The sequence below is a fragment of the Amphibalanus amphitrite genome, unplaced genomic scaffold (assembly GCF_019059575.1).
Source record: "Amphibalanus amphitrite isolate SeventyFive unplaced genomic scaffold, NRLGWU_Aamphi_draft 001063F_arrow, whole genome shotgun sequence".
Taxonomy (NCBI): Eukaryota; Metazoa; Arthropoda; class Thecostraca; order Balanomorpha; family Balanidae; genus Amphibalanus; species Amphibalanus amphitrite.
Genome location: NW_024882557.1, coordinates 60662 through 75076, shown reverse-complemented (window position 1 = coordinate 75076; position 14415 = coordinate 60662). Strand labels below are relative to the sequence as shown.

At 46.5% G+C, this 14415-nt stretch overlaps 1 protein-coding gene across 1 annotated transcript; it reads right to left on the bottom strand.

The window, feature by feature from the left end:
- Positions 1-4308: 4308 nt before the first annotated feature.
- Positions 4309-4761, bottom strand: LOC122369702 (lectin BRA-3-like). The gene has a single exon (XM_043344621.1). The coding sequence runs from the start codon at positions 4759-4761 to the stop codon at positions 4309-4311; it is 453 nt and encodes a 150-aa protein (XP_043200556.1).
- Positions 4762-14415: the final 9654 nt, after the last annotated feature.

Sequence of the window (14415 nt, the reverse complement as noted above, 5' to 3'; positions counted from 1 at the left end):
AATCACAAAATTTTGAAAATCCAAGACAAAAGTTTTGTAGGGCCGTTTTTTCTTTACAGGACCATATAAAGAACTTTGAAATTGCTTGTTAACTGTAGCTTTTGACAGCGTTTCAAGATTTCATGTTCTTTGCTCATTTTTGCTCGAACTTGACCTCAGTTTGACCTCAATAGCTCCTGACCTAAAATGGCCTTTGACTTGAAAGTTTGCATATTGGTTTCAAATTGATATCTGAAAAGGTACTAAAAATTTGGCGGCGCTGTGCGCCACCGTTTTTCTCGCCTCCAAGAACAACCACAGGGGGCCAAAATGCTCCTCCTTTAGGGCGCGGGTTAACATTTGCATAGGTATTTTGTATTCATAGGTATTCAATTTCACTAGCTGATGACAATATAAATACGAAAAAGTCGAAAGTCATTGAACTTGAAAGCCTTTGTGAATGACCTCTCCTTGAAATTGTATGTAGGATATATTTTACAAAAAGTCAAATACAGAAATGATAAATTTTCGATCACGGATCTTTGTCAAATCACATGACTTTGTCAAATCACAAAACTCTTTGACAAAGATCCGTGATCGAAAATTTATCATTTCTGTATTTGACTTTTTGTAAAATATATCCTACATATACAATTTCAAGGAGAGGTCATTCACAAAGTATTTTAAAATACAAATGCTCGTTGCACAAGCACTAAGAAGAACTTGAAAGCCATAGAAATATTATCCTACAAGCGATTACAGGACAAGTCTTTGGTATTTGAAGAAATGCATGGGAAGATTTGCGCGACGAAAAACTTAGCCGATTTTTTGTGGAACACTTTCATCATTTTTTCTGACCCTATTCCACAGGCTCCAGTGCAGGGGGGTGACACCGTAATGCTGTGCCATAGGCCGATGTTGTAGCCAGCTGATGAGCAGGAATGACGTCATCGGCCCATGATAGCCCTGACCAATGTGATCCAACCCATTGCGACTTAAGGTGACCTCTGTGACTTGGCCTGACCCATCGTGACCCTGGGTGACCTCTGTGACCTGACCTGACCCAGGGTGACCTGAGGTGACCTAAAGTGACCTTTGTGACCTGAAATGACCCAGCGTGACCTAATTTGACCTTTTTATCTGGAATTCACCCATTTGGACCCCCTCGTTCAGCTTTTCGCGTAAGTACAAGACTTCTGAACTGGTTATTATCGCGTAAATGCCTTATTCGTGATAGCGCCGTGTAGCAAGCGGTTCACCTAGTGTGAACGCGGTCACGGCTTTCAGCAAGCTGGCACGCGGAGCCCGGAGGTCTTAGCTCCGCGTTGCCGGAGCTGAGCGCCAGCTGGACGACACGCGGCAGGAATGTATACGGTCACTGGCTGGTCTTCATGTCAGCGAATGCCGAATGGCATGGCCAGCTCAAGCACAGGCCGCTGACTCCAGGCGGCCAGCTGCGCCTGCAAGCTGTCTGCCATCAAGCCGGTGGCGGCGGCGTGGCCAGCGTGCCGAGCAGCTGCACCGCGCGACACCGCAGCCGGCAGCGGCCCCATCTCCGACTAGCACCGGCCTCGCCGAGCGCCGCCCCGGCGTCAGCTACTATTGGTACAGGTCGGGCACCATGGCCGCAGTGGCTCGGCGCAGTCGGCCCAGAGCGCGGCCAGCTCGGCCAGCACCGGCAGCGACAAGTCCAGAGCGTCCGTGGCACGGCTGACCAGCGGCAGGTGGATGCAAGTCCCCGCCGAAATTTGGTTGCATCGAAATTCGCCACGACATTCAGTTCCTAGGGCCATAGCGTTTCCATGCTAAATGCTCTGACTTTGTGAAGCGATATTTCCAACGCTTTTACTTTTTTGTATATGGGCTGCACCTTACCCCATCAGCCCCGCGTTGAGGCAGAACCCACCGGCCAGGCTCCATCTGCCCCTCCCGCACTAGCAGAATCTCTTAATCAGCCTAACATAATCAGAATCGCCGATCAGTTCCGGCCGGTACAGCCTGTTGGTCTCTGAGCCGATGGCACCGGAGCCGTAGCGGTTAGTCAAAGCTTAGCAGGTGCTCCAAGTCCAGAGCCCCGTCAAACGACAGAGGAGGCACCTAGCAGCAGCACAGTGCCGTCGACCGTTCCCGAGCCGATAACCAAAACTACAATGAGTTCCACACAGTCACTATGTCCGCCGTCGATGAACAGTTGCCCCCTCCCCCTCCCCAACTCCAAGCTGGATCCGCGCTTGAACTCAGTAGTTGACAGTATTTTGTTGACAGTATTTTTGGTTCTAACTTCTATGCTGTCTAGTCACGAATGTGCGTTGTGCATAGCTTGGCATTTATATCAACCTATGACATGCTAATGATCGTGTACAAAACAGCTGGTTTTGTGTTTTGGTCACCTAGTTTCTGTCTACCCGTTTGCTACGGGCGGGCCCACGGCTTAGGTACAGCAGTCGGTACCGTCGGCACCGACTGCAAAATAGAGAAAGTTAGCTGCAATTTTTTGCTGTTGAAAGGTTGCAAGGATATTGAGTCAAAGGGTTAAGAGGCCGCTGAACGTTTATTGCATTCCAGTTGGATAAAATCGATCACGAAACAATTGGCGCAAACCCCATTCAGTTTCGCTGCCGTGGGTGGGCGGAGTCGGCGGAGTATGGGCCGATGACGTCATCCTCCCGCCGGCCGTGATTCGCCCCGATTGGCCGATGTCCATACCTGGTTAGAGGGCCTTGCTCCAGTGAGGTTCACCAGAGCCAGCGACAATGGGGAGGACCCTATGTCTGGCCCTGTCGGCAGTCGTCGTCACCGCCGTCTTGGCCACGTGTCCTTCCTCCGATTGGAAGCAGTTCCGGGACATGTGCTACTGGAGGTCTGACACCGATTTCGAGCTGACGTGGGACGACGCTGTGCAGGTGTGTCCAGCTTTGTTTCCTGGCTCGGACCTGGTCTCGATACACGACCTGGACCTGGACGCCTTCATTGCTGAGAACCTTCTCGATGGCCATCCATACTGGCTGGGACTGCGCAGAGCTTCTGACTCATCGCCATGGGTCTGGACAGACGGCTCGGTGTACAGCTACAGTAACTGGTTTGGAAACGATCCTCAGTGTAGCGGTGAGTGCTGTGCTATCATCAATTTTGTAAACTATGGAGACTGGACGGGGTGGACTTGTAACATTGACGTTCCTTTTATGTGTCAGATAGAAGCATCGTGAAACATGCCAGTAGCTAACTACGTAAGTGCCTACCGTGCTTCCCAGCTACACGGGCTGCGGTGACCCGTACTTTGAGGACACCTCACTCGTGAAATGTCTATGTGACTACGCTGAATAAATTTGGGTGTGGCTGTGGCTGTGGTGTTGTTTAGATCAAAGTCCAAATTGTCAGTCTACATAATTATATCTTCTTGCGCAACACTTTCTCGACATGGAATAATGTGCAAGCATGGTTTACCTATTTATGATTGTTAGAATACTTGTTTCCGTAAGATAGTAGGCAATGAAAGGAGAATACGCCCGCAGGCCCCAACACTTTTCTTAATTAATTTCATGGCTTAAAAAAGCTATCGTAGTTCGTTCTTCATAGACAGGCAATTCATCGTTCAGATAATCTTTATAGCCTTATTTTCCTTTGCAGCATATGCCTATTCTGCTTCGCAGCGATGCCTGTATGAACTCTTTGAATAAATACTCTTCACGAATTTCCTTTTATGAAATTTACGAAATCACAAAATTTCGTAGTTTTGGTCAGAAACGCATTTCTCCATTGTGATCAGCAGGAAAATGCTGCAACCAACTCTGCTCTTTAGAAACATTGACAATGAAATCTGATGGCTGCTTTACTAACTAAGTCAGCGTTATTGACACTTATGTCAATATCTTATTCTTCTGCAACATCTTATTCTTCTTCGGTGTCGCTCTTCTCCAAAAACCTTGGTACCTACGCCTCAGAGGAATGGTATGCCTGACCTATCCAAGGCTATCAGTTTCGTATCGTATCATGTCGAGACCAGTACCTGCAATACATGGATAAATTATCTGCGAGAATTATGATTCGTTGATACCGTGTCCTGCAACTGCGACGAAAGGAAATAACGTCGTTGTAGTCATTACGTGTCAAACATGCATTTCCCACTATATAACGAACACATCCATTACTATTTTTCAAAGAACAAGTAGGTACTTGCAGCGAACAGCAGGTACAGGTACTTGATGCACAGAACTTGCAACTTTTAAGTATACCACTATAAATCTAAACATGCACATCAAGCACTATGCAGGTTGTAAGCAGCCTCATATGTAGATAAGATAGCATCATATCTTAGAAATGACACATCATTTATGACGCCTCCATCTGACACAAAAACGGTATATCACCATCAATACAATCAGAAGGCGTCCATTCACCGTCACTTCCGTAGTTGATGGCGGCACAGCAGGGGTACCTGTCGCCACAATCTGAATAATCCATGAACCAGCGACTGTAGTTGTATGCCGATCCGTCCGTCCAGACCCAGTCGGATGACGAGTTCTCCCGTCGAAGGCCCACCCAGGCCGCTTGACCTTTGAGCAGTTCTTTGGTGAGGAAGGTGTCCAGTCCAGCATCGTGTATGGAGGCCAGCTCTCCAGACATATTTCGGCATACCTGTCCGGCGTCATACCATGTAATCTTGGAGTAGAAGGACCTCCAGTAGCACATGTCCCGGAACTGCTTCCACCTGAAGGAGGGACACGTGGCCAAGACGGTGGTGACGATGGCGGCCGACAGGGCCAGACGAACAGTCCACCCCATTGTTGTTGGAGAACCTCGCAGGGGAGCCTGGTGGCTCTGGGAGTGTCGAGAGCCTCTGGCGCTCGGGTGGCTCTTATAGGTTGCAAGTCGCAGGCAGGCGGTTATATACACAGGTACTGTCGAATTGCCCAATCGAGAACAGTCCCAATGTGTTGAGACATCATACGCCGAAACCTTGGGGAGCAGCGTCGCATAGGATATTAGCATTGACGTCAGATATTGCACCAATAATGACGTCACTGAGGATGCCACTATAGACATAATTTGTGGCCGTACGGCTGTTTGGTTCGATGGCTAGCTGTAAGCTGGGTGACCAAGACAAGCTATTTGGATATCGGGCTGCACGTCCGCGCGTGTATGCACGACTACCGCCACTATTTATTTATCGCCAACAGGCGTCCTACCGGTAAATACTGATACTTACAATAAGAGTTTCAAAACTGACTGGGACCAATTAATTCATTGTGCCAATATGTCGGAAAAGGACATTTCCACTCATTTCCCTCACCGGGCTACGGAGGGAGCTTCCACCAGCAGAAAACAACCACCACCAGGGTCCTGGCATCATGCCACCGGGAGGTCAATGCCTTCACACCTATTGCCTATAGCTGCTAACTCAACTTGTCGGCGAAGACTCGTCAAAAGTCATCAGACATTCACTTTGCCTACCTTCCGATGTTCATATCATAATGCGGTGGGGAATAAGCATTTAGAAACTATGCATATTGCAGCACAGTTGCAACATACGTTATCCCACACCGGCCACAGCCACACCCTTGAATCTCGGAATATTTGCGTCGCAGCTTAGTCAAGGACATATCTCTCTCCACAGACATACGGCGCCGTCTCACGGATGTCCCAACTGCGCAGCGGAAGAAACGTCTGCAGTTGGGCACGTGTTATGGGTCTCACTGATGCAACAAGGGTCATACATGGCAACAAGGTCAAAGGTGGGCCTGGGGTCCTGTTTGGGATTCTGCCGCAAACGATTTAATCATGAATTTTGCGGCAAGGCTAGCGGTTACACACCAGTGACAGTATGGTTTCAAATTGCTCTTGTTTAACCCGCGCCGGGTAGGGCGTGTTTGAACACACACCCCTTGAGGTTTTCACAGATACGATATCTAATAAACGGCGGTGCGGAGCGCCGCCGTTTTGGGCACACGTGTCCGTGCATCTTTTCCGCACATGTGAAAATTTCAAGCCCAGTCAGTCGTCAGATCACCAGGCCGCGTCAAGTGAACTCACCTCAGAAAAAGTTAGACTCCTTGTCATACACCGACTGAACGATCGCCTTGAAACTTTCAGCGATTGATAACAGTAGAGCCTATATGCAAATTGTATATCTCAGAATTTTGATATCGGCGACCTAGGGTCAGGTCAATTTTGCGACCTGTCCATTAGAAGTCAATGAATGGGAGAAAATTGAAAGGCGTGTAACAAATGTAAAAAGTAAATAAACAATTTCTTCTTCTGTGATAGTCTGTTTGGGGACCTCTTGTTCGAGCCGTATAACCAACACGGTTTTTCTTTTCTTGAAGTATGTATTGCAAATTTGACGACAGAATCCAAAAGTAATAAACAGTCGGCCGAGACTTTGAATAACGATACGTCAGGCCGCTACGGCGGTTGGCTTTCGAATCCTCCTTTCACAGCTCCTGCTCGGCGTTCGGCGTCGGCCGCTATATTCAAACGTCATACACACACGTCATACATATAGATGTACGTCATATCATAGCACCAATCAGAAGCGGGCGAGGACAGGCGTCGCAGGTGAGGAGTGAGGACCATATAAGGGTATTGTAAGTGGGCGAGGGGGCTGGGCAGTAAGTAGGTACAGAGGGAGGTGGAGGACGGGGTAGGAACGAATTTCGTTACAACACAACGCGAGGTCCTTAAAGCTGAAATTTTGACCAAAATTTTCGGCTTGGGATACTCCTAATATGATGCATGATATAACGTACACAACACACGACACAACACAAACAACACCTAACACAACAATATACACAGCACCTCAACACACAATTTCCCGTTCTTTTTCGTTGTAGTCCTCGTAGCTATAAGTCTATAGAGTCTTCTTCATTGTCCGCTTACGAAACATAGTCTACTGTCCCACTCGTGCTCATCGATTCGGTTCTCGCTTCGCAATCACTGGTAAAATTCCGCTGCGGGCACATCAGTTCAGGGAGTTCAGAGAGTTCAGAGGGTTTAGGTCACCTTTGACGCGGCTGTCTGACACGTGTTTGTCCGTCCATTGTCCATTGACACCAGATCGTGTGTCAGATATTGACACATTGACGTTCTCACGTCTCGCGTATTGTTGTGGGTCGTCCGTCCGGTGTCGGCTGACCAGACCACGCGTCATCGTAGTTTTATCGGGGCGCCCGGACGTGGGGTGTCCGATGCGGGGCGGCCCGATCTCAGTGGCGCTGACTAGCACCGGCGGCGGCTCGACCGAGTGTGGGAGCGCCGCTACTGGTACCTCTGCTGCGGAGAAAGAACTCCTCTGGAAAATATTTGCATCAGGCATCTGCGGATTTCTGAGAAGCGAGGGTTGGAGACGGTTTTAACCATTTTAAGCACGAGGGACTTGGGTCCGTGAGTTTTTCCCGGGGCTTGATATTTGGAGCTACACTTGACGTTTCTTCAACAATAACGCTGTCAGGGGCAGGATTTTGAGCGGATACTTTCTGGGGTCGGATCATAATGGGTTTAAACACATGACATCGGACGTATAGAACAGTTAATAGCACTAACGCAACCACAATACACGTTGTGACCGAGATGGCGGGGATAACGACAGTTTTATTATGCTGCGCATTGCGTACTCGAATCTGTTGAATATGTTCCTTCAAGTTAGACAAATGGACACTTTTGTCCTGAAGTGGGGGAATGAAGTTTACGGCTTCGGGGAGTGAAACATTAGTTTCCGAAAGATCAACAAGTACCGCATTTGACCAAGTATCTATTACAATGTCAATAACTTTTACGCTCTGGTTAAACTTAGCAAAAAGCTGAATTGCCTGGTCACTTCGCAATTGTTGGCGGTGCTCTGCAAATATACTACTGACTTTACTTTTAAAGAGCTTCACATGATGCTCCAGCTTCAATACAAACGTCCATGATGTCCTGGTTTCGATGGGGATGTGAAGAGTCCAGTGGTCGTATGAAGCGTAGAGATGGCCTCGGGGCAGGAAGAGAACGTTGGCCGTTGTCGGAGATGTCAGATAGAACCGGAATGTCAGGAAGAACGGTCTTGCCCACATCTCTGGAACACACACAAATAACTATTAACATTTCGCAAACATGAGGTTAGTACACGAACAATTGAACGGTTCACTGACCGAACGTAAAATGAACAACACATAAATGGCTGTGGCATACTAGCCAGAGTCGGTATATCATTCAACACAATACAACGTGGTACCGCGATTACGTTGTCTTCGGCATACAAACCGGGATCCATATTATATATAAACACTATAACACCATACAGCCGTTCAGCCTTCATCGTACTAGCTGGGTTCCACAAAATACTGTAGACATTCGGCTGTCATCCGACCTGTAATAACTCAGTGGGCCGGGGAACCTTTTTACATTTTTTCTAATTGTTTGAACATGTCGGTCATCAGCTTCTCATGTGTTTTCAGCATCTTAACTAACAGGGCTTCTTTCACACGTGGGTTAGTACACATTTGCTCCTTTTCAATATGTACACCATCGGCGTCCAATTCGTCTGAATCCGATTCGTGGTCTTGGTCGGCACATTGTAATTTTGAAGGAGGGCTACGCGCTTCTGCATCCATGTCGTTCGACTCTGATTCTGTACGGGTGAGTGGTCTTTTCATAGGGGTAGGTTCAATTTCGAATGGATCAGATAACTTTTCCGTTCTCAGGCGCTTTTCTAATTGGGACAAAGGAATATTCTCGTCGTCAGAACTATTGTCTTTCGATTTTTCTTCTCTCCATCGTTTTCGCATTTCGGATAACGGCACGTCAAGATCTGCATCGGAATCAGAATCTTCAGGTAAAGGTGGGTAATTTTGTTCACTCGGCGACGGTTTCGCTGGAGCGTAAGTTTCAACAGGGGTTGATATCGAACTGGGGGTTGAATCACGAATAGACTGATCTGTGACTGTTTCAGTATTATGCATTTCTGTATCAGCGAATGAGAACTTTGATTGACGTGGAGGCTGCACACGAGATGGAACTGGGATAAACGACTTCTGTTTACTTTCGTACTTGCTGTTGATATGATGTGGTTCTTCTGTCACGTTTTCCCAAAGGGTATCTGGATCAGCGAATCTCAAATTATGAACGTTCACTACTTTGACATCGCCAGACAGCTGGTTCTTAATGACAAAGGTTACGTCGTTGATGGCTTTGATAACGCGGTAAAAAGGTTTCCAATGGCACGACAGTTTGGAAGCATTTTGAGTCGCCTCTGTAGGGTTTCTGAAGTAAACCATATCACCGACTGTGATTTTCGTTGGTTTGGCGGTACGATCGTAATAAAATTTGTTTCTCTCATGACTTTGTACTAAGTTGTGACGCACATGACTGTAGGCAGAATGCATGTTTTCGAGCATGGTAGGTACGTAATCTTCACCTTGGTAACGATATTTTGGAGATAAAATGCTATCGAGTGGTAGAACGGGGTCACGACCGTAAAGAAGGAAGAAAGGGGAATACTTGGTAGTCTCGTTTTTCGCGGTGCGATAAGCAGACAAGATTGAAGGAAGCTTTGTGTCCCAGTCACGTTGAGATTTACTCACTAACTTTGCTAACATGTCGTTCTGAACTCTATTATATCTTTCGCATTTGCCGTTCGATTGCGGGTGGTAAACGGAAGTTCGGATATGTTTAATGTTACTAAAAGTTGTAATTTGGTCTATGACGGCGTTACAAAACTCTGTACCATTGTCTGAAATCATAATTCTAGGACAAGCATGGCGAGGGATGATATGTTCTAATAAAATTTGAGCAACCGTTTCTGCACTTTTTGATGAGGTAGCGAACGACTCTGGCCATCCAGAAAATAAATCGATGACAGTAATAATGTACCGGTTTCCTTGGAAACTTTCAGGGTACGGACCGGACGTATCTACTGCGATCTGCTCGAAAGGAAACTTGGGGATTGGCATATCTTGCAGAGGGGGTCGCTCGCGTCTGAGTTTCCGCATATTGCAGGCGACACATGTTTTTAAGTACTGAACAACGTCTCGATATAGACCGGACCAAAAATAACGTGAACGGATCTTGTCGTACGTTTTATCTATACCTAAGTGTCCGCCGAAATAGCCTGAATGAATTTCTTCGATGATCAGTTTCTGTAGGGGCTTGGGAATAACTAACTGCAAACCTGGAAATGAGGGGTATTTGGACGGATCAGAAACTCGATATAGTAGACCGTCTTCCAAAATATAATAACGAGACACTACAGCATGGTTCGAATGATTTGGGTCCTGTAATACTTTGATCAATTGTTGGATCTCGGGATCCTCTCTCTGAAGTAAACCAAGGTCGGGGTGTCCTTGTAAAAACTCTTTGAATTTTTCCTTGGGAGGAGCCTCAGGTAACTCACTTCTTTTCACTTCAGTCTCTACTTGAATGTCAGGCGCTCTATCGGAATCAATCACATTCACACTGCACGAAGATTCATTATTTACACCGAATGTGACTACGCATTCGTCGACATGGCACGGTAATGACTCACTAGTCATTAATCCATTTCCTGGGATATCCGTGTGACAATCCTCTCCTGAGGTGTCCAGTCGCGACAATGCGTCTGCAACTACATTCTGACGTCCACTAATATACTGTATATCACATCCATACTCATCTAATATAATCGCCCAACGTTGAATCCTAGCATTCTTCATTTCACTGGTGAACAGGTGCTTGAGGGGCTGGTGGTCCGTCATAATCGTAACTTTACAACCGAGTAAATAGGGACGGAACTTTTGTACACTATATACAATCGCATAAGCTTCTCGCTCGATAGTAGGCCAGCGTTGCTGGGTTTCGTTGAGCTGATGCGACAAATATTGGATGACTCTTTCACCCAATTCAGTCTCTTGGACTAGCGCAGCACCTATGGCGTTTTGTGACGCGTCAGTATATAACTTGTACGGCTTATCCACGTTCGGATATGCCAAAATTGGTGCAACTGTTAAAGCTGAACGAAGAGTTTCAAACGAAGACTGACATGCATCATCCCAATAAAAACGACGATTTTTCTTTGTTAGCTCTGTCAATGGTTTGGCTATCCTTGCAAAATTTGGAACGAATCGCCTGTAGAATCCACACATACCAAGGAATGATCTGACGCCTTTGACATTTGTCGGAGGACGGAGATTTTGTATTGCACTTATTTTCTCGGGATCCGGTTTGATACCAGATGGAGTAACTACATGGCCTAGGTATTTTACTTCTTGTTTCAAAAACTCACATTTTGACATCTTCAATTTCAAGCCAGCGTCTCTCAAACGTGAAAAGACTGCATCTATATGTTCTAAATGTTCCTCAAAGGTTTTTGAATAAATCAAAATATCATCCAAATACGCAATAGTAAATTTGTGTTGAATGCCCCATAGTACTTTATTCATAAGCTCTGAAAATAAACTGGGTGCATTGACATACCCAAAACATAACTTTTCAAACTCGTATTGGCCCATGAAACAAGTGAATGCCGTTTTGGCCTTTGACTCGGGATCCATGGCTATCTGCCAGTACCCACTGCGGAGATCTAAAGAAGTGAAATATTTCGCACCTTCAAGCGAAGCCAAAATGTCGTCTATGCGCGGAAGAGGGTAACTATTTTTGACAACGATCTTGTTCAAAGCACGCAAATCAACACAAAACCGTTTTTGTCCATCCTTTTTATCTACAATCACAATCGGACTAGACCAGGGACTACGACTAGGGGAAATGATGCCAGCCTGCAACATTTTCTGGATATGCTCTTCTACAAGTTTTCTCTGACTGAAAGGCAACCGATAAGGTCGCTGTTTAATTGGTGGATGATCACCAGTTTCAATTGTTGCTTTCACTAAATCAGTACAACCTAAATCCAAATCACTTTTTGCAAACAAATCCTCATTTTGGGCCAAGAAGTCTTGTATCTTTTTACGTTGATCTTCGGACACATGTGACAATAGCGCTTTTTGACTTTCGGGGACGTCATCTGACGGTTCACTACACTGGTCACCTTCCTCACTAGCTGTAAATATGCATCCTTCCGGGTCTTCTAAAACTTCCGCAATGCCAATGACTGATCGAGAAGGCAAAACGTAATCCCTACCAGTGGCGTTCACTATCACGACTGTAATACGCTTGTTTTTGTCTACGCGACCTACACTTTCAACCAAACACAAACCAGGTTCTTCTCCTAGAACGGGTGCATTGCTCAAAGGTTGAACTATGCAATCTTGATCTAGCAATTGAACACGGTTGATTAACGCGGGAATCTCTATATACGACTGAGCAGGAATTGTAACTTTGTGAGGCACTCGAACCAAAGATGTCGTCGTTTGGCAAGTCAGACGTTGCGGTCGCAGAGGGATGACGTTACCGTTGAGGTTCATCGTCTTTTGTCCAAAATCCAATTGAACACCGAATGCGGAGAGAAAGTCGTTGCCTAGGATACAGTCGTTTTTCAGACCTTCTACGATTTGGAATTTGAACGGTTGATTAAATCCTGCAATTTTGACTTGTAGTACGGCCGTTCCGAAGTTTGTGAGTCTATGACCAGAGATAGAACGAATAGGAACGCAGTTCCTCGTAGAAAAACCCTTGATTTTCCTGCACTGAATTTTATCAAAAGCTTCACGTGAAATAAGGGATATGTCCGCTCCTGAATCTACTAACGAATAGGCTTTTTGGTCGCTCAGAGATACATAGCACATCGGCGTATCAGGTTTAATTTTAATTTGTGCTGCTTGCGGTCCAGGTTTCTTTGTAGAAACTTTCCGTTTCGGACCGTCTTTCTTTGGCGCGTTTCTGGTCGCTATTTTTCGAGACGCGCGTTCGCGTTTCCCTGGGTACTTTGGGGAGGAGGACGGGTTGGGTTGCGTCGGCACGTACGGCGTACATGTCCAGGTGTGCCACAAGCGATACAGATGGGGGATCCATCTTCAGTCCACTGGTAGTTCGGTCTGGGAGTCTGAGGGGCTTGAGGGGGAGTTTGTACGTTGCCATAGTACGACATCAGCGGGGGTGGAACATCAAAGCGGACTTGCGGGGGAGCTGTCGGGGGAACGTTGAAGTAAGTCTGTGGGGGAGTAGTCGGAGGTACGTTGAAACGCACCTGCGGTGGGGCGGTCTGAGCACGTTTTTGCGGTTTCAGTTTTTGGATGTCGCGAGACATTCGCTGCACTTGGGAGGTTAGATTCTGAATAGTGGTCCGAAGTTCAGAGTCTGTAGCGGACTGAATACCGCTGCAGTCCATGGGTTCGACGTCGGACTGAGGAGGGGAGTGATGGCGGCAGATTTGGAAAGTCCTGTCGGCCTGCTGCTCACTTTCAGCGAAAGCGAGGGCGTCGTCGAGGTTAGTGAATCTTTTCCTGATCAAGTTTCGCGCCAAGCTGTCGTCGCTCACGCCTTTTTGGAACACTTCTACTAGGAAGCGTTGCGCCTCAGGGGCAGAGAGATTTTCGAATGCCTCCGACGCCATTGTCCGCAGCTTTTCAGCAAAATTTTGTACCGACTCACCACGGTTCTGTTTTAGACGTCTGCATTTTTCCGAAGCCAGGTACGGATCAGTCATTTCGCTATACCTTTCCTTTAGTTTGCGTCGGAGTTCCGACCACGTGATTTGGGGGTTTTCTTTTAGCATGCGTGAAGCGTACGCACCAGCGGATCCGTTTAAAGTGATGGTCGCCAAAACACACATACGCTCTGAATCGCAGGTAATAGATATCTGATCCATGTCGTTTAACCATTGGGCGAATTTGGCGGAACCCTCCCCGGAGAATGTTCGGATGTGCTGAGTTAGACCCTGAATACGGAGTTCCTGACAAATATTTTGGAGCGCTTTGGTGATGACTGCCTCGGACATTTTGAAAAACTCTGGTAAGTATAAATCAATCAGCGAATACAAACAAGTGGTGTTTATGGAGCGTTGACAAATAAACAGTTCAGTTGACACACGAAAACATCTGTGGAGATAACAGTCACCCAATGCAAAAATTACACAAATATACACAGGCACAATAACAGTTGAACAATCGAATGTGAAAATGTGGGCGAAGACGTTCAGGGAAAAGAGAGGAAAGAGTGACAGCTTACTGTTCGTAGACTTGTAGAGCAATTTCTTGCGGAACCAATTTCAATTCTTGAGTTTTTTTTTATTTAGATCCGGGTCACGGCACCATTTGTAACAAATGTAAAAAGTAAATAAACAATTTCTTCTTCTGTGATAGTCTGTTTGGGGACCTCTTGTTCGAGCCGTATAACCAACACGGTTTTTCTTTTCTTGAAGTATGTATTGCAAATTTGACGACAGAATCCAAAAGTAATAAACAGTCGGCCGAGACTTTGAATAACGATACGTCAGGCCGCTACGGCGGTTGGCTTTCGAATCCTCCTTTCACAGCTCCTGCTCGGCGTTCGGCGTCGGCCGCTATATTCAAACGTCATACACACACGTCA